At 49.7% G+C, this 20546-nt stretch overlaps 2 protein-coding genes across 3 annotated transcripts; one reads left to right on the top strand and one right to left on the bottom strand.

Moving 5' to 3' along the window:
- Positions 1-5418: 5418 nt before the first annotated feature.
- On the top strand, positions 5419-14443 carry LOC136491954 (xyloglucan O-acetyltransferase 3-like). Its single transcript, XM_066488142.1, has 3 exons — positions 5419-5524; positions 12543-12829; positions 13682-14443. The coding sequence occupies exons 1-3, from the start codon at positions 5419-5421 to the stop codon at positions 14441-14443; spliced, it is 1155 nt and encodes a 384-aa protein (XP_066344239.1).
- On the bottom strand, positions 12359-17723 carry LOC136493106 (GCN5-related N-acetyltransferase 5, chloroplastic). 2 transcript variants are annotated; one of them, XR_010768302.1, is made up of 4 exons: positions 17030-17723; positions 16081-16373; positions 13881-14055; positions 12374-12838 (listed from the first exon to the last, which is right to left on the bottom strand). XR_010768302.1 is itself a non-coding variant. In XM_066489149.1 (3 exons), exons 1-2 carry the CDS (start codon positions 17686-17688, stop codon positions 16109-16111), a joined length of 924 nt encoding a protein of 307 aa, XP_066345246.1. In that variant the 5' UTR covers positions 17689-17723; the 3' UTR covers positions 12359-14055; positions 16081-16108. The 2 variants fall into 2 exon arrangements, 1 of the variants encoding a protein (XP_066345246.1); XM_066489149.1 differs by having other exon boundaries at positions 12359-14055.
- Positions 17724-20546: the final 2823 nt, after the last annotated feature.

Consider the following 20546-nt stretch of genomic DNA (forward strand, 5'->3'; position numbering starts at 1 on the left):
CTGCTTGCCGACGCCCCGGGCGCCACCTCCACGATGTCAGGAAGGTGGTCTAGGGGACCTCGCCCTCCCTCGCCCTTATCGTTCCCGTCCGAGGCCTCCGTCGACAATGACATCGATGGGGATTCCTCCAACGGGAGACCATCCTTCCGTTGCTGACGGCGACGCTTATCCAATGCCTTGCGCGTAAGGATGTGCTTTGTGCGCTTCACCGCCTTAGCATCCTTTCGCTTCTTCTGCGCGTCGGCGTGGGCGTGGTTGATCGCCCGCTGCCCCACGTCCTCGGGAACGGGCGGTGAAGAGGAGCGCACATCCCTCATCCCCTGAAGGAACGACAAACGTGCATAAGGAAACAAGGGATAAGGGGAGATTAAGGAGGCTCAGAGGCTACAGCGGCAATCGACTTACCAGCGAAAGGAACCCCCGTGACGGTCGCATCGCGAATGGGGTCAGGTTGCCGCCCCTCAACTTCGCATCTACCGTCTCCCCCACCGGACGGAGAATTTCCTCATCGGAGAGGGCGGAGGAGGACATCCGGGTGCCTTCAATGGGCTCACCCGGCCTCATCTCGAACAGCCGCCGCCGCCGAGCCATCAGCGGCAGCACCCTCTGGCGGTGGAAGGCGGCCACAACCATAGCGACGGTGAGGCCATGGCCTCGCAGCCTCGCCAGCCCCTCCAAGAGCGGCTCCAGCTTGGGCTGGTCGATCTTCGGGACACCCCACTTCCATTTCTTCGGGCAACTCTTCACAATCTTCCCAGTATAGGGGGGAAGTCCTCCGTCGTCGTTGCGGAGGTAAAACCAACTCGTGTACCACCGGCGGTTGGAGGACGCGAGTTGGGCCAGGATGTAGAGGTGTAGGCGGTCCTGGCGCACTTGGAGAGTGCAGCCTCCGGCCCTCGATGCCTTCCTCTTACCCGACGTGCCCGTCGGCTTGGTAGTATGCCCCGCCCGGAACTGGTGGAGCCACAACTCCCAATGGGGAGCGATCCCCAAATACCCCTCGTAGACGACAACGAATATAGCCGCTTGAGCGATGGAGTTGGGATTAAAATTGTGGAGCTCCACGCCGTAGTAGTGCGGGAGCGCCCGTATGAACCGGTCCGCCGGGACACCGAGGCTACGCTCATGGAAGGAGACAAAGCTCACGACATAGCCATCGTAGGGCCTCGGCTCCAGCTCGCCGTACGGAGCAATCCACTCCGGCCTACTAGGGTCTATCACCGGGCGGAGGAGTCCACCATCGACAAGCGACTAGAGCATCTCCTTGGTGACGTCCGACGGATCCCAAGGGTCTGCCTTGACAACGACGACGTTGCCAGCCATGGGTGCGATGGAGGAATCGGGTGCGGCGGTGAGTTTTTTCTCTCTCCCTCCTACGCTCTCGCTTTCTTCTCGCTTTCTCCCAGGGCTCGCTCTTCTCTCCTCTTCTTCCCGGCACCCGCTGCTCTGGCGACGGCTCGGCGGAGGCGGTGCTAGTACGGGCAAGGTAAGATGAGGAGGGGCGAGATCCCTCGGGTATTTATGCAGGGAGGAGGCGAAACGAACGGGCGATGAAATCGGGGAGGTTTTCCCCCGTCCAACACGGTTAACCACGAGCCGATTTCGACGGCCCACGCGCCCACGTCTCCCGCATTAAATGCGAGGACAGTTACGTCCCGTCCATCACGTCATGCTCGGCCACTATGGCAGCAGGCGTCGTTTTGCCTCCCCATGAAACCACCTCAAAAGGCGCACCACCCGTTGCCGAGCCAATAGGGAAGATATTCCCTGCGGCCTGTTCCTTTCATAGGAAGGAACCGGGCTCTAAGCCTATTATGATCCAGGGGTTTGTAGGCTGGACCCCAAAGGGTTTCGACAGCCGCCCCAGGATAACAGAGTCAGGGGCGACTGCAGGCGAGCCTATACGGGGCCGAGGCCCAAGCGAGCGAAACGCTTGGGACGCCCAAAGTCGTGTCCGAGACCGGTAGGAAAGTATCTGAATGGGATCCCACCGTAGGGAGGCACCGAGCCACCGAGGCCCAACGAACGGCCTCGGCACCCACTAGAGAAATCCTCTGGTACTCTTGGAGTGTGTCTCTGGACCGCTAGCCGTCCCCTAATGAACAAGGTTCGGGCCTCCACTCGGACTACCCGATAACAGCTCACCGAAAATGCCACCGCTCGTGCCCATCGAGGGTAGCGAGGCACATTCCACCCCTCCTTCCGAGCGAAAAGGAAGCGCGAGGGTCGCATAAAAAGTCAGGGGAACTCCTGACGGCCTTCTCGCCCTATGCAGAGGCTAGGGGGCTCCTCCTGCAAATATGCCGAGACCCCACGACCCGGGCTTGCGCCCAAATGGGCCTCGGCAAACAAACCCTCACGCGCGAGGGGCGTATAAAAAGTCAGGAGAACTCCCGATGTCCCTCTCATGTAGAGGCTAGGGGCTCTTCCTGCAACCTCGCTGAGACCAGAATGGGCTCGACAAACTAACCCTCCGTCCGAACAAAAAGGACATGTGAAGATCAGATGAAAGGGCCAGAACACCCAAGACGAAGACTAACAGTCCAAAACCACGCTAGAGGTTTCGCTACAAACACAATAAAGGGCACCGAGCCCGTTACGGTCCAGGGGTTCGAAGGCTGGGCCTCCAAAAGGTTTCGACAGCCACCCCAGGGCAACAGAGTCAGGGACGACATCAGGGCGAGCCTACGAATGGCCTAGGCCCGAGCGAACGGTCGCTCGGGGCGTCCTAAGTCATGTCCGAGACCGGCGGGGGAAGTATCCGAATGGGATCCCACCGTAGGGAGGCACCGAGCCACCGAGGCCCACGAACGGCCTCGGCACCCACTAGAGAAACCCCCTGGTACTCTTGGAGTGCGTCTCTGGACCACTAGCCGTCCCCCAGCGAATGGGGCTCAGGCCTCTACTCGGACTACCCGCTAACAGCTCACCGGAAGTGTCCATGCTCGTGCCCATCGAGGGTAGCCTGGCACATTGCACCCCTCCTTCCGAGCGAAAGGAAGCGTGAGGATCATACCCAAAGTCAGGGGACCCCTGACAAACCTCTCGCTCCATGCGGAGGCTAGAGGGCTTTTTCCTGCAGCCTCGCCGAGACCCCCGCAACCCGAACTTGCGCTTGGGGGCTCGACAAATGCAACAAGAACTGCTCGTTCAGACGCAAAAATGAAGAAAGCCCCTAGAGGAGTAACTCCACTCCTCCAGGGGCTTAGGGCTACACCCGGCGGGTGCGCTCGTGCGCACCCACCGGAACCTCAAAAAACAAACCCCAATTCCTACAGGGTAGGTATAAAACAAGCTTCGGCAAGCCCTCAGGGGGAGTGCACGCACTCCCCCCGAGGCTTGGGGGCTACTATCGGGTACCTTAGAACAGGGTACCCTAAGCAAACATCAAAAGGGTCGCTAAAGTCCCATCTAATAAATAAAAACTAGAAGGCAAGTCGTGGGCCCCTCACGAGCCACGACCGAGCCCACCGGGTCCTTTTCCTCCTCGCCTCGAGCCTCGAGCAGGAGGTCTCGGCATCCTGACGCAAACTCTGCTTCGCCCGAGGCTCTCTGGAGAAGGCCTCGGCAGGGAACGCCGTCTCCGCCTCGCCCGAGGCTCTCCACAGAAGGCCTCGACAGGAGGTGCATTCTCCGTGTCGCACAAGGCCTCTCGCGTGAGGCCTCGGCAAGGAGCCCGATCTCCGTCTCGCGCGAGGCCTCATTCTCCGTACCGCTCGAGGCCGGCTCATCCGCAGCTAGTCGCCCCCGCCTCGGTCAACCTCCTGACAGCACGTCACGTCTCATTAATACTTCAACCACTCTCACAATCTCAGCCGGATGGTGGCTCAATGCCACAGAATGGCCGACGCGACCCGAGGTCGCATCAGCGCCATACCGGCCGGGACAGGGCACGACGGGGATTACCGGCCACTGTGTCCTAACATTGTGTCCACGATCTGCGCCATACCGGCTGGGATAGGGTACGACGGGGATTACCGGCCACTGTGTCCTAACGCTGTACCCACGATCAACCGCCCGCTCAAGGCCTCGGCACTGTACACCAGGGCCTCGACGATCTTGGGGTTCGTGCCTGCCGAGACCTCCCCACCGCAGTGCGAGCCTCGGCACCAACTAAGTCCCGGTCTCACGCACAGTCCATCCACAGTGGCTTGCACGTTCGCCGCCGCGTCCACTCCGAGGCATTCCCGGGGCTCCCACGACGCACTGGATCTGATGGGACAACCATGCCGCCCCAGTACTCCAAGGACGGACCACTCCTACAACCACGCCGCCCCAGTACTCCAAGGACGGACCACTCCAACGACCACGCCGCCACAGAAACGGCCACAGGGCTCGGACGTGCCACCCCTATTGGCACGACGCCGCATAGTAATACATGTACGGTCCTTGTCCTCCCTTCAACTATAAAAGGAAAGGACTTGGGCCACTTAGAGGGGGGAGACTGGGTAACACACGTGCACATATTCCAGCCGCTTGAGAGCAACGTCTCAAACGGCCCACACAACACCCTGCTGAGACCTGGGACTAGTTCCTTCTCTCCCTTAGCTTGTAACCCCCTACTGCGAGCACTTCGGTGCAAGGAATACAAGTTTGATCTCTCAGACTGGACGTAGGGCACCGATTGCCCAAACCAGTATAAATCTTGTCTCTTTACATCACCATCCAGAATCGAGAGCACGCAGAACAAATTCACTAGTCGGTAGAGGACCCCCCGGTCCGAAACACCGACACATAGTGCCTTTGCCTACCAAAAACACCGTCCAATGGAGGACCCAAACCCATGACGCATTTTGGCTATCAGCTGAAACGCTACGCAAAAAAGCATCCCCTCTCTCCTCGCTATGCAAATCGCTGCCGCTGCCAAGGTTGAGGAGGAAAGGAGTAAGCGGAGGAGGAAGGAAGGAGCCCCTCCGCCGCCGCCCGGCACTTGCATGGGCACTGGCCGGCGCCACCGCAGCCACAACAGGCGGCCCTGTCGAGCCCCGCGCGGCTTGCGCGAGGGCGCGCCCCGCCGGCCCGCTGCTCCAAATGCCGCCATTACTACCGAGCGCAAGGAAGAGGAAGAGCCCCGCAACCGGCGCCCCTAGCCGACGGCTGCCGCCTCCGCGCACGTCCCAGGGCACAGCCCCTTGCAGATCCGGCGCCGAACTAGGCCGGACCCGTCGCCGCCGCCATGGGTGTCACCCAGCGCCCGCCCAAGCGCGGCCCGCCCGAGCGCCACGCGGATCCGTCCCTGGGACCGCTGGATCCGGACGCCGGGGCAGGGAGGCTGCCCCGGTCCGCCGCAGCCGCCGGCGGCGGTGCACAGCGGCCTTGCCGTGCCCGAGTACGCCGCGCGCGAGCCCATCCCCGACTGCCGCAGCTACCACCGAGAAGGAGAGCCCCGCTGCCGCCCTCCCAGTAAGCCGTGCGGCCATGCCGACGGCCTGCTCCGGCTGCGGCGCGGCGGAGGAGGGGAGAGAAGGATGCGGCGGCCAAGTGCAGACTCCCGCGGTCGCTGTTGGAGAGGGCGAGTTTACGGGTGCGTGACCCTTTCCTGTGGGAGACCCAAAAGCTAGAATAGGTGTCGTATTTAGGTCTCCTTGTTGGAGACAGTCTCACGACTGAAATTTTCTAAACAAATCTAAGGAACCCATTTCTCCCATGGCTGTCGCGGGCAGCGGTGGCCGCTTCAATCGGTCTATTCACTGGTTGGTTTCTAGACTGATTTGAGCTAGCTGACGCTGGTTTGTTGTGAGAGAAAAACACTGTTGGATGACTAATTTAGGCCGGCTGAAACCAACCAAAGAACCGAGTGAATTCGTGTTCGTGCGGTGCCTGCCTGCCTGCTGCCTCTCCCAACGTCGATGCTAGCAGACGTGTTTGGGACATCGAATCTGTGCACCGCGAAGGGTCTCTGCACACGCACGGTGGTGTGGTGCTCGACGCAAGGGCGGGCGCAGGGGTGGGGCTGTGCAGGTCTGCTAGTGCTGAGCTGCGTTCCAGGAGCATGTGCGGGCGTGCGCTGCCGTGCCCTGCTGCGTCCTGTGGTGTGGGCGAGCTGCCCGTGCCTGCTGCCACTGCCACGGAGTACGAGCAGCCTACGAGGCATTCCTGTGGGGACTGGGGAGGCGTCACGCACTCACGCGTCGCTAGGACTTGTCGGATCCGGCCAGGGCAAGCGCAAACGGGTACAGTACCCCACACCACATCCCGTCAGCTCAGTGGACCCGTGGAAGGAGGGAATCTTAGGTCAGCCTGGGTACAGTACCCCACACCACATCCCGTCAGCTCAGTGGACCCGTGGAAGGAGGGAATCTTAGGTCAGCCTGGGCACAAATTACCTGAAAACCGATAACCGAACCGAACCGAACCGAAATATCGGTTTTTCGGTTTCTCGGTTCGATTTCGGTTTTGGATTCTGGGAACTTCGGTCTTCGGCTTCGGCCTCGGTTCCAGCCTCCCACCGAACCGAGACACCGAATAACCGAAGTGATGCAAACAATCTCGTCTCCACCGCTAAATAGTCACAACCCACACAGTCCCCTCTACTCCGTTCCCTGGCCCACGGTGGAAGCACCCACCGGCCCAACTCTTCTCTAGTTCTCTCCCTCCCGCACACACGGGGCGCCTGCAGGCCCTGCACCTCTCCCGCACGCGGCACGGGGCATACTCCCCTGACCCTAGCGGCAGCGCAGCGCGGCGGCGGCGCCGTGGCCCATGGCGCTGGGGAGCGGCTCACGGCAGCCCCGGGGGGCAGGGCGGCGAGGAGCGGCGCATCTGCTCGGAGACGGCCGGCGCCCACCAAGCAGCGGCGGCGAGCAGCGAGCAGCGGTGGCGTCCGGCGAGCGGCGGCGGCGTTGTCTAGCAAGCAGGGGCGGAGGGGACTAGGCGCATGCCACGCAGCTGCAAGGGCAGGCCAAGGCGCGGCAGGGAGGCCACGCCCAAGCGCGATGGCGAGCACCGAGCAGGACTTGCAGCTGCGAGGGCAGGCCAGCTTGGCTCCAGCAGACGACGACCGACGGGGCGGCGTGGCTCCCCCGCGGCGGCGTGACGCATCGGCGAGGAGGCTGCGAGGCATGGCCGGCGGGCTTCTGCGAGCAGGCATGAGGTCCTCTAGTTCTCTCCTCTCTCTTTGCTGTCCGTTCGGTGGAACCGAGAAACCGACCCGATGAAACCAAAACCGATCTCGTCGGTTTTTGATTTTGCAAGAAACCGATCGGCTCTTGATTTTTGGAAACCGAAATTTATGTAAACCGAGCAAACCGAACCGAAGTCTCGGTTAAAACCGATTGCCCACTCTGAATCTTAGGGGCCAGAGACGGGCCCAGTGTCATTAGCGCCTGTCGTTTGTGCTGTTTCGCGCGTGCGTCATCCAGGACATCCAGAGCGAGTATTTTTTTTAGAATCATCCAGCGCGAGTAAAGCGAGAGAACGCGTGAGTTGGGCCGGTTTTGCTTATGGGCCCATAATTTTTAATTTAGTGTTATGGGCCAATGTTGTTTGTATATTCTCAAGAGATATTTGCCGGTGCCTGGCGAGGGGCGAGTGCCGAGCGTGCCATCTCCCGGTAGGGCGTAGGCTGCTCATCCCCAGACGACACCCAAACGGAAAACGTCAAACTCCGTCGGTCGAAGGCTGGTAAGTAATTACAGTTTCGGTAGCGCTGGATATAGAGCGTCTGTCTGCCCGGACGGTGCTGATAGTGGGCCGCAACACAACCTAACGACCGCTCGTACACCCATCTTCACCCCCCAACATTTCTAAAAAAAGAGATAAAACTCACCTCACCTCACCGTAATGCCGCGAACGAGCTCCGCCACGCCGCCACAGCCACCTCGCTCTCCGCCGTGCTTCTCTCTTCACCGCGCCTCCCTCTCCATCGTGCCACCGCTCCGCCCACCGGCATCTCCTCCGCGCCAGAGCACAGCAGCCTGTCTTCCTCCCTCTCCACCGCGCCTCCCGCCCCGCCACGGCCTTCTCCAGCACGCGGATCCGCCGCAGCTTTCTCCACGGGACCTACCACGGCCTTCTCCACCGGAGTAGCGAGCTCTATACCGGTGAACTCCACATACCGATGAACCTCCATTCCCAAGCAGCAATGAGATGTTGCGCTGAAAGCACATGTTGCAAACGTATGTTTCAAGTGTTTCAGATGTTTCATATGTATGTTTCATATGGATGTTGCATCTCACAAAAAAATATGGATGTTGCAAAAGTAGATTGAGATGTTGCATATGCTGCAAGTGTTTCAGAGACATGTTGCAAGCGTTTGTTCAAAACGTTTCATCTGTTTCGAACGTATGTTGCAAGTGTTTTGATTTGGATATTGCATATGTTTCACACATATGTTGCAATAGTATGTTCCAATTGTTTCAGCTGTTTTATTCATATGTTGCAAATATTTTATCTAGATGTTGCATATGTTTTGACACGTACGTTACAAGTGTATGTTCTAAATGTTTTATCCGCATCAGACTTATGTTGCATTCAAGTGTTTTATGTTGCAAGTGTTTCGTGTTTTAGAGGTATATGGTATGTTCAATGAGTCGTGGGGGCACGACCCGAACGCTGGGGGAAGGGGCACGACGTGGGCTGGCGGTGCGCCTGGGGTCCTACGGATGAGACATGGTAGTCCTCATCCGGGCTTCCGGGTCCTGCCCGCGTAGAGAGAAAGGAGGGGGTCGGAGAAAGGTGTGGGATGCAGCCGAGGTGTGCATGCAAGGCGGGGTGAGACGGACGGGTGTGGGGTACGCGTGCAGGGCAAGGCCAGACGGATTGGGGACGGACGTGAACGTGCAACAGAGATACGACGCAACAGCATGCACGGGCAGATGGTCCGCGGCAGCAGCATGCGCAGGGCGTCCGGACGCGCTCATATACTTCTGACGTCCGGACGCTATAGTTCAAGGCTGACGATGACGGACACTACGACGTGGCTGGCCCGCTGTTAGCCGAGCCTTCGTCTGCAAGCTACAGAAGTACGCAGCCCGGCGCAGATTCTTTGACTTGCCGTGGTAAAGTTAGGGGTGACTTTCCACCTCTCCGATGCCTTCCATTTAACATCCAACAGCTGAGGAAGGAAACAACTTCCTGTGTGCCGGCCGCTATGATGCTCGGCCCAAATAACGCCCAGTTCAGAAGTGAGATGAACAAAAGAGCCAACCGACTCTTAAAAAACATGTGAGCTCAGATAAAAATAAATAAAATGTATATAAAGTTGTACAGCTCACAAAAATCTAGAATTTTGTAGTTCATGTCTTTTTCATTTAAATTCATTTTGGTGTCTAAAAATTGATATAATGTTATATCGATTATTTCAGTATTAAGATGGTTTTAAACGAAAATATTGTCAACTACAAGTGGGGCCACCTCTTTAGTGTCTGCAATTTTCGTATGAATTTTATCTCTACTAGTGGACATGTATGTGCGACATGCATGTGTTTATGATTGTGATATAAAAAAGAGGATAAAAACATAAACTTTAGTCAACTTAACATTGTTTTTTATAGAATAAACTTAAAAATGGTTTGACTTATGACAACAATAAAACCTTAAAATAGTAGATATATATCACATAAAAATGAATTCCAACAAAATCAAAAGATCCAAATACATTCAAGCATAGCTTCACTATGTAAAGGTAAAGCTTGTCTTTAGAAAAAAAAATTATACAAATTTTCATATTTCTCTGAGCTGTAATGAATTAGTATGGATTTTATAAAGATTTAATTAGGTTTTAATAAATCTTTATTATTGAAAAATGTCATTCTTGCAATGGCATGCACCGACTTATAAATGCATAAATCTACACTGTTTCCAAGCCAACAAATAAAACTCCCCACTGAGACTGGCCTAACTAGTTTGGCTGCTCGCGATTTAGCTTAGCATGAGTCTCATAATATAGGCCCTAAATTCTGGTTGAGTATCAAAAAATCGAAGTGATGTGGATAATTCTTCAATCCGATCCAAATCCAAAATTTGAGGATATAGAGAAGAACTTTAATATCCATGCGGATACGGGTAATTCAAATCCGAATACGTGCGGATGCGGGATAGGATATGGAATAGAAAAAATTTGGTAGATATGGATTATCCACAAATTCTATTCAGATTATCCTATGTTTAAAATAGGATATCCGATTTTCTTTGTTAGTGTCAACACTAGCGAAATGCAACACCGTTACATAGCAACACTAGCGAGTTGATTATTGGAGGCAATTTATTTACGCCGTTACATATAGCACATCTTCAAAAAAAAATTATCTTTATCCAAGCTAATACGTAAAAGCTATGATAAAAAAGATAAACTGCACAGAGAAAAAAATTCCGGCAGCTATATAACTCATTTGTCAATGAACTGGACTTTAATTGAACTGTTTTTGCATCCAGGTTAGGCACTAGTAGTAATAAAAAAGTGAAGACTTCATCAACCGTTGGATGAGAATTGGATGGCATCGAAGTGAGGTAAAGAGACCCATAACTTTACCACGGTCAGTTAGAGAATCTGCGATCTGTCATCGGAGGCGACGCCGATGACCAACTGGTCAAGCTCAATAGGGTCCATGCTCGGGACTGTTGTTCAGCCAGGGCCGAGTACCATACTACCATATTATGCATGAAAAAGAAAAATCGATCCTACTATTCAGAAACAGAGAGCCACGTTTGACACTTTGACTAGGGTAGTTTGGGAAAGCATGGCCACAATCAAGAAATAAATGATAGTTCCCTCAAAACCTTATATGACGAAAAGAAATAAGCTTCACAATTCACAACAGAACATAGAGCACGGCATAGTTCGTCGAAAGCAATTTTAGTGTTAAATCTGACAACTCTACACGCCGATGTACTCTCAGCTTTGACTTTTCAAGAGAAACTCGTACTGAGCGTCTGATTGATTTCACTGTTGCTGAGAAAATTCAGATGCGCCCACCCACCTTAGCCTAGTTTGATACGTATGCACTCATCTCGATCCACATGTGTTGAAGTGGATTGAAGTAGAATTAAATTAAGTTTCATTCCAATCCACTCCGACACATATGGATTGAAGTGAATACACATGAGCCATTGTTTGGATGCACATGTATTCATCTCAATCCACACGTGTTGAAGTAGATTAGAGTGGAATTAAACTAAGTTACATTCCAATCCACTCCAACACATATGAATTGGAGTGAATACACATGCATCCGAAGAAGGCCTTGGGTAGATTGAAAACATCAAGGCATAACACAACTATAAAACGTCACATACTTTGATTAACGATTCCAAGTGACCCACCGTTTACCATCATAACCATTGAACTTGGTGAAGCACCCCGCTCCCTTGATTCCTAGGAGAAAAAAAAGGTAGGACCAACAATACCACGAACAAAGAAAATAATGAAGAAAAATGCACATTCGTCTATGCAAGCATTGCTTGCCCTCATGGAACTTGGAGCTCCAGGGGCATCAATGGCGCCCAGTCCCAGTAGGCTTCCAATGACATCTTTATCATGAACAAACAGCCTGTTTGCTTGCTGGTTTTAGCCAAGGCTTATTAGCCAGCCAACAGTGTTTTTCTCTCACAACAAATCAGCACCAGCCGGGCTTATCAATCTAGAAACCAACCAGCGAACATGCTAAAAGAAAACAAGTGAAGAAATGCACATTTGTCTAGAGTCATCAATGGCTCCCAGCAAGCTATATGATGAAGATGGTGGCTTCTTTACCATCAACTTAGGGCCGCCTTACCCACGGCCATGGCTAAGGAAAGCGTAGCACCTCCGGATCTCCATGGCCGAAACCACACCAGAAGGCCTACCCATGTATTTCCTTGTGGAAGAACAATAGCACTAGCAGTGATGGTCACCACAGTGTTATTCGTCCTTCTCCCTACACATCATCCTGCGACTTTGTACCGCTCTCCTATGCCAACTCATATCTCTCCTCTGGAGATGAAGACTGGTACGCCTCTACTCACTAGCATAAATTTATCTGCTCTTTCATCATGCATCATTGCTACAAGTGTTACATTGTTAGCTAGCCAGATTTCTAGAGTACTTAAGCTCCAAGTGAGACTTCCTTTTTTCCCGAAATTTACCGGTTCTTTTTTTTTTCCCCCATTTCGAATATAAAATTAGCTGCAGCCTGCAGCATAGGATAAGATCGATGCTCTAAAGCAAGTCAAGTTTGATTTCTATCAAAAGCGTAGACAGCAAGTTTAGCAAGCCTGCGATTTGAAAAGCATATCAAACCCACCTGTCTCTGCATATTCAAATGACTTCTTCAGCTTTCAGATAATCTGTATATAGTGGATCTTATAATGGTCTGCATGCCAGATTAGTTTATGAAAATGGGGAGAGTGCCAAAAAGAACATCTCAAAACCTTATAAAAACATAAGTAAAAACAAAAATAAACAAAGAAAAAGAGACCCCTTTGCCTCCGAAAATTTGAATGCATCTCGGTACAATTCAACTGTCACTTATCAGTAAACAAAGATTGGCGACCACTAACATTTCCTAATAGTTTCAAAAGAGCTCTACCCAAGAAATATCATAGGATTTTGATCTTTTCTATAGGTCATGAAGACAAAGCCTGCAATCCTTTCAACGGCACATGGGTCAGAGATTTCAGAGGTCCACTTTACACGAACATAACATGCCCTACGCTGCCAGAGTCAAGAAACTGTGGGAAATATGGGAAGCAAAGGGATTATGTAAACTGGAAGTGGATGTTACATGGTTGTGACATGGTAAGGTTTAAACCTCAGCTGTTCTTGAATATTGTCCGAGGGAAGACACTGGCGTTCGCTGCAGATTCAATTGGACGGAACCAGATGGAATCACTACTTTGCTTACTGTCTCAGGTGAGCAACCTGCGTTTTAGCTCTGTGAGATACTAATGACATGTAGCGATATACCATTAATCACCAGCGACAGATTGGCATAGTATAGAGTAGACCCAGTGTTCTAGAAAGTTTCCCGTGCTGAATTTCTTTGCATCACTAAGGATATGAGCACAAGTCAATTTGGATTAACATTCAGTTATATCATGTCAATTAGGTGATATCCTAATATCGTCTGATCTTTACATAGCCAGATTCATATGGTCGAGTGATCTAGAGGCTACAATAGGCCAAAGTGGCTCAAGGCTTGATTTGTCTATGTGATAATCTAAAATCGCATGACGTTAACTTCCATGGTGTCATGGATTCAGGGTAGGAACAATAATAAGCTAGCTTACCTTACAGCAATAGAACAGTAATTATCAGTTCTTCTATATCTAATAATTTCAAATTTTGTTAGTTAAATAATAGCTGACATCATAATTTATGTTAAAATATACATCGTTATTTTGATAGATTGGGACATCTAATAATAAATTAACATCATAAATAAAAAACTGTATGAAACATAACGATGAAAAATCCATAGTGTATTTTGAACACAAATTATGATGCCCGCTATAACCTCACAAAAATTGAAATTCAAAGCCAAATTGTACGTGGAGAAAAAAAATCTTGTTAAAGGGTAAATTGGACCTACTGAAATAGTTGGGGGAGTAATTTGAACCAAATACTAGTCTAAATATGAAAATATGAAATGAATTATCATTGCAATTCTACTTTATTTAACTTTGCACCTCTAATAAACTTTTTCCCCTGTTGGTGTGAAATTGTGACATGATAACCTGACACAAACCCTACAAAATGTTGCAGGTGGAAACTCCAACCAAAGTTTATAGTGACACTAAAGATAAATTTGTCACTTGGCACTTTAGATCCCACAATTTTACACTCATGGCACTGTGGACCAAATTTCTAGTAGAAGCATCAGAAAGAGAGATCAATGGCACAGTAGTTGAAATGCATGACATACACCTGGACAAACTTGATGCAAGATTAGCTGCAAACTTGCCTGAGATCAATATCTTAGTCATATCAAGTTCCCGATGGTTCTTCAGGAAAAAATATCTGTATGAAGGTGGGAAACTCACTGGATGCATATACTGCTCAGAGGATAACATCACAAGCTTCGATGTCACTACAGCTATTCAGAGGGCGCTTAGGACGACCCTCAATAACTTGAGCAACTGCCAAGAATGTGGATTACAGTTAACATTAGTAAGAACAGCAACACCAGCACATTTTGAAAATGGCTTCTGGAATACTGGAGGATATTGCAATAGAACAGAACCGATGGGAGGAGAAGCAATGACAACAACAGTAGAATGGGCAATAAGAAATGTGCAGGTTGAGGAAGCTATCAGAGCACAGAACGAAAACAGCCACAGCAGACGGATGAATATAGAGATTTTAGATATAACCAAAGCTATGTCCATGAGACCTGATGCACATCCAGGGATCCATTGGAATAACAAGTGGATGAGGGGTTATAGTGACTGTTCCCATTGGTGTTTGACAGGACCAATAGATATGTGGAATGAGCTATTACTTTCTGTGCTTAAGAAATATGAGTAAGACTTGCAAAATCATGATGCAAAAGCAATGAAAAGAAGTGCATTGGCTGGTCAAATTAGTTTAAGGCTTTTCCTAATTCAAGGTCCCAAAAGGTTTCCTATTTTAACATCAACACCACACTATTATCCTGGTCAGATCTGCAATTGGAAGGATGCGGCAAATGCAAACCATGTTAGATACTTGCACAGCATGACAATATTCGTTGCTTGGATGGACACAAGGGCTACCAATTTGGATGGTTTCTCCGCATTTAATATTTACTAATTCTTTATTGTAACAATCACCCTCACCCCAAGCATGATATGATGTAAACAAGGTAAAAACTAAAGAAAAGGCCATGATTTGAAATATTACTTTGATAGCCATGATCTTCTAGTGTGGTGTTAATGTTACTGGGACCATGGTTTTTCCTTTGTGCTAGCCTACAAACAGTGAATAGTGAACCTCATATACACATCTTTGCAGTGCACACTCCTATTTATTTGAGAAGCAGAGTATCACTACAATGTAAGTTAATGTCAGAGAATCCTTGGACCGACAATACCACACCCAAAATCTAAATCATAAACAAACAATACATATTTAGAAATTATTCGAACAATCTAACAATATTGAATTAAAATCTAAGTCTGAGAATGGAAAGAAAATGAGAAGAAATCTAGGATCTGATAGGCAAGCAACACTGTTATAACTCATCTATTTTTGTTATCATAGCAACCAAATGGATACATTATGTAGTGGAGGAAGAGATGAATAGTGGCGCACAAGGTTTTCATGAGAAGGAACAGAGTGGAATGGATCTAGTTTGTTCTCTCTTCCCTCTTTAAGACCACCGGGCACAAAACCTGGGACTGGGATGAAACAGTGACATAAATCTTGAGAACTGAGTAAATCACAATTATCAGGAGAAAATATCGGATATGCGCTACTACAATAAGAGCATGTACCAACGGTTCGAAAGGGCTTGCACTGGCAGATTTACAATCGACAATCCACAAGCATAGGTAGAAATGGCCTATATTACTGTCAGTTCCCTAGTCGACTCTGAAAACACATTTGTACCATAGGTTCTAGAGAGAGAAAACTAATGGTACCATCCTTATATGTATCGTGGGATGTGGGTTCTCATAGAACTCCAGCAATACAAAGTTCATTTCCGTTGTTGGTTATCACATAACTAACGGTATAAATGCCATTTGCATCAACAGTTCTATTTGACTGACAGTCTAAATTCAGTTCTATACTGTCGTTTTTATCCACCAGCCGACATTAGTAAGCAGGCCCCAACACATTCAAATTTGATGTAATTTTCTATACATTTTGGTCCAAATTTGAATGATATTAGATTCAATTCACATACAACAGAATCAACAGAAAATTCATCCAATTCACACATAAAACAGCAACATAAGTTAAATCATAAACATCCAATTAGTGAGTTGCATGTGGAAGCAGAATCCATTTCTGATTACTGGCCGTATGGGCTAAAAGCACTGCCAACTCATTTTCAGTTAAAACATCTTGCAATGGCCAATTAACAATTATGAATGGAAGTTGATTTCATCACAAGCCATACAATAGTGGAAATGTGTGGTAAACAGAATCCCTTTATACACAAAAATCAACCTTATGTGTACCTGTTAGTCCCGTGACACATTCGGTTTGTCAGATATTATCATCAAAGTTTTTGGTTGAAGTCTCACTAACAACAGAAGCTTGGGGTAATTCCTTGCTCATCAAGTACTTCCGCTTTTGAAGGCTCAGCCAGACCAAAATACTGTCAGTCTGGACAATAATATATCCAGCTTTCCTGTACATGTTGAATGGGACTTGGTCGATTATTCTACAATGAAGATACACACGTCTTCTGGCATTCATCCTGAAAACCAGATCCTCGCATGCCTTAAGAAGTTGCTTTCCAATTCCTCTCCTGTTAGTTCAAAAGCAAGGCAAATTTTGAAGCATTACAATCGACATATTTCAAACATAATACATCGAATAAACTACTTCATAGTTGATATGCATTGAACCAACAGTGACTGAACAGATCGTCTTAATGGTGACTGTTCCTTCATCTAAACACAAATTGCTTTTATTACGGATGTGACGAGAAGGTTTCTCCCCACTGCATCTTACAACTTAGGCCCTGTTTAGTTTCCAAAAAATTTTGCCTCCTACAGTAAAAGAGCATGTTTAGACACATGCATGGAGTACTAAATGTAGACAAAAAAAAAAACTAATTGCACAGTTCTCAGTAAAATCGCGAGACGAATCTTTTAAACATAATTAGTCCATAAAAAGCCTTAAATTCTACAGTACCCACATGTGCTAATGACCTATTAATTAGTATCATTAGATTCGTCTCGCAGTTTCCTGATGGGTTCTGTAATTTGTTTTTTTATTAGTATCCAAAAACCCCTCCCGACATCCTTCCGACACAATCGATGTGACACCCAAAAATTTTCAACTCCCCCAACTAAACACACCCTTACAAGGATGCAACATTTGCAATCAACTCTTGCATCAAACTTATTCTCCACAAGAGATAGTCAAAGTGGTTGCTCGACCCAGAGCATACTCCATTACCTTCTCAGTGGCGTCTTCACAGTCATGTTGCAGATGTAGGGGAAGTCGAGCGGCGGAGTGGGCGTGGGCGGGGCCCCGGGCGCGCCCACCGCGTCAAACGACACCTCCGCGGTGCACGCCATCTCCCCTTCATCTTCACCCTCCTCCTCGCCGCCCTCATCATCCCGGCCGTCCTCAGAGGCGGCGCCGTCGTCGTCGGCGTCGGCGTCGGCGGGGCGGTAGAACCCCACGAGCACCGCGGCGTGCGGCGCGAGCCCGCGGCGGTCGTGGAGGTACCTGCGGATGACGAACGTGAGGAGCTGCGCGTACCGCTGCGCCGGGGCCCACCGCACGGTCTCGGAGAAGGAGGAGGCGAGGAGGCGGACGAGCGCCTCGGCCACGGCGTCGTCGTCGGGCCCGCGCCTGAGGGCGCGCACGGTGAGGAGGCCGTGCGGGAAGGCGTGCTCGTAGCGGAAGGCCGCGAGCTCGTCGAGCTGCGAGAGCGCGCGCGGCGACAGGAAGACGCCGGGGCCACCAGGGCCGGTTCCGCCCGGGGAGGAGGGGGTGGCGGTTAGAGGGGCGAGGCGGACGTGGCGCCGCGGGGGGCAAGGAGAGAAGAGGAGGTGGGGGTGCCTGGAGACGGCGGGAGTCAGCGAGAGGAGGGCGGGCGACGCCGCCATGGGAGATGCGGATGCCGAAATGGGGAAACCGGGAATTCGAGTGACGACTTTTTTTCAATTAATTTTTTTTTATAAAAACCGATTACGTGGATAACCGTAAGCTATCAGCACGTTGGATTGGCCGAAAAAGGATAGTAAATTTTCAGTTATAATAGTATTTTTCTATCACACAAAACCAGTTAGCAGTAATAATTTATGATCTTATATGATCGTTTTAGCCTAAGCCAAATAGGCTGTATATCTGTAACTGACCTATGTATATCGCTACTCCGCTAGAGTTGGTGATTATTTTTTTCACAAGAGAGTTGGCGATGATGTTGACAAATATATGTCATCGATCTCATATGAACACCAAGACTGCAAGTCTGCAAGGATGATCGAAGGAAGAAAACTACTGATTTGATTGATGTACTCTTATATTTTTTACTAGTGGCGTCCGTCCCATCTGGACGTCGCGTGCCTCACTCCGCTTGCTACTATGGCCTTCTACTACCGCAGGCCCACCCTGCGCAGCTCGCTTGCTCCACCCGTCGCACGCCCTACCTACTGAAAGGTCCTAATATGGCTAGAGGGGGGGGGGAGAATAGCCTATTTAAAAATCTATAAATTAACTAGAGCAATTTGATTAGTATGATAAATAGCGTAATGCAAACTTGCTCTAGCTCTACAAGGGTTGCAAGCCACCTATCCAACAATTCTAGTTGCAATGATTACTTAGGCACACAAACTTGCTACTCCAAAGAGCTCAACTAGATGAATGTAAATAATAAAGTAAGCTCTCAATTCTAATTACACTAAAGAGCTTGTATCAACTAGTTTGCAAGAATGTAAACAAGTAAATAGGGTGATTATACCGCCGTGTAGGGGATGAACCAATCACAAGATGAAGATCAAGCCAATCACCGGGAGAATGCAAATGACAAGAGACAACCGATTTTTCTCTCGAGGTTCACGTGCTTGCCAACACGCTAGTCCCCGTTATGTCGACCAACACTTGGTGGTTCGGCGGCTAAGAGATGTTTCACAAACCTCGTCCACACGATAGAACACCGCAAGAACCGACCCACAAGTGAGGTAACTCAATGACACGAGCAATTTACTAGAGTTACCTTTCAGCACTCCGTCGGGGAAGGTACAACTCCCCTCACAATCACCCAAGGCGGCCACGAACAATCACCAACTCGTGCCGATCCTTCACCGCTGCTCCAACCGTCTAGGTGGTGGCAACCACCAAGAGAAACAAGCGAAATCCGCAGCGCAACACGAATACCAAGTGCCTCTAGATGCAATCACTCAAGCAATGCACTTGGATTCTCTCCCAATCTCACAAAGATGATGAATCAATGATGGAGATGAGTGGGAGGGCTTTGGCTAAGCTCACAAGATTGTTATGTCAATGAAAATGTGCAAGAGTTGTCCCTTGAGCCGGCCATGGGGCTATAAATAGAGCCCCCATCAAATAGAGCCGTTGTACTCCTTCACTGGGCAAAACACGCTCTGACCGGACGCTCCGGTCATACCGACCGGACGATGGCCCTCAGCGTCCGGTCGCCCGATGGACGCCACGCGTCACCAGCTTCAAACGCTGTTTGTCAGATTTCAACGGCTACGAAGCTAACCGGACGCTCCGGTAAAACTGACCGGACGCTGAAGCCCCAGCGTCCGGTCGTTTCCAGTAAGCTCCCCGAGACATATTTTTTGGACCGGATGCGTCCGGTCCACCTTGACCGGACGCAGCCAGCGTCCGGTGCTCAACCCTTAGCCACTGTGCAGACCCATCAGTTTGACCGGACGCAGAAACCAGCGTCCGGTGCATCTCAGGTCCAGCGTCCGGTGCAACACCGAAACTGGCGACCTCTCTGCCAGCTCGACCGGACGCAGCCTGTAACACCCCTGGTGTTTAGCTTCCACATTTGCACTACATTTCATGAACATGAGCATCATGCATCCCTTCGTGAACTTATAGCACATGAAACATAATTTCAAAACATTGCAACATGTTGTATATTTCATGTGTGTTGTTCTTTTATGAAATGTAAAGTGTGCAACACTTAAGTGCAACATGTGCCACTCACTTAGTGAAACAAGGTTAGTTAATACTATGCAACGAGATCATGAAACATGTGAAACATGACTATGAAACATTTGTAACATTTCTTATGTTTTTCATTGTTTCAGTACATACCTTGATTGATTCTTGTGTGACCAATGCGTGGTGTGGCTAGAAATGCTTGTAAGTAACTTAGTTACACATAAAATGTCTTTTGGAACATTGTTCATGTTGGTCACTTTGACTAATTAGGTTTCCAAAGTCATGGTTGACCAAATTTGACCCCTGAACCCTTTTGTTTGACTGTTTAAAAAGTGTGGTTTAGGATGTTTGCATGTCGGAGCAACCTAAAGCAAAGATGTAGAGAATTATGTAAGGAACAAAAGTTATTTTATGGCCATCTCATGAAAATGTGCACAACATGTTCAATTTGGACCCACAAGCCAGAAATCAGGGCTGATTCTTCACTTAAGAATTTTTCTAAGTATTGATTGCAATTACAGTTTGAAGGAGCTGACTTTGGCTCGATTTTACTCTGTATCCGTTGGGAATTAGTCCTTGGCACTTAAATAGAAATTGAAGATGGAAGTACGGGCTACAACTTTCATGTTCATTGTTTCCTCTAAAATGTCACGGTTTAGGAGTTAATCGGTGTCAATGTTCGCCTGTCAGTCGGACTGGATGAACTCTGAATCGCATTTTTAGAAAACCTTCAGTGATCATGGCCGACCGGTTCAGAAAGGCGACGACGCGTGTGTGCCGCACGTCGCCGCTCGCCTGAGCACGCTGGCCACGCGCCGTGGACGCC

This window comes from Miscanthus floridulus, chromosome 11 (genome assembly GCF_019320115.1).
Source record: "Miscanthus floridulus cultivar M001 chromosome 11, ASM1932011v1, whole genome shotgun sequence".
In the NCBI taxonomy this organism is placed as follows: Eukaryota; Viridiplantae; Streptophyta; class Magnoliopsida; order Poales; family Poaceae; genus Miscanthus; species Miscanthus floridulus.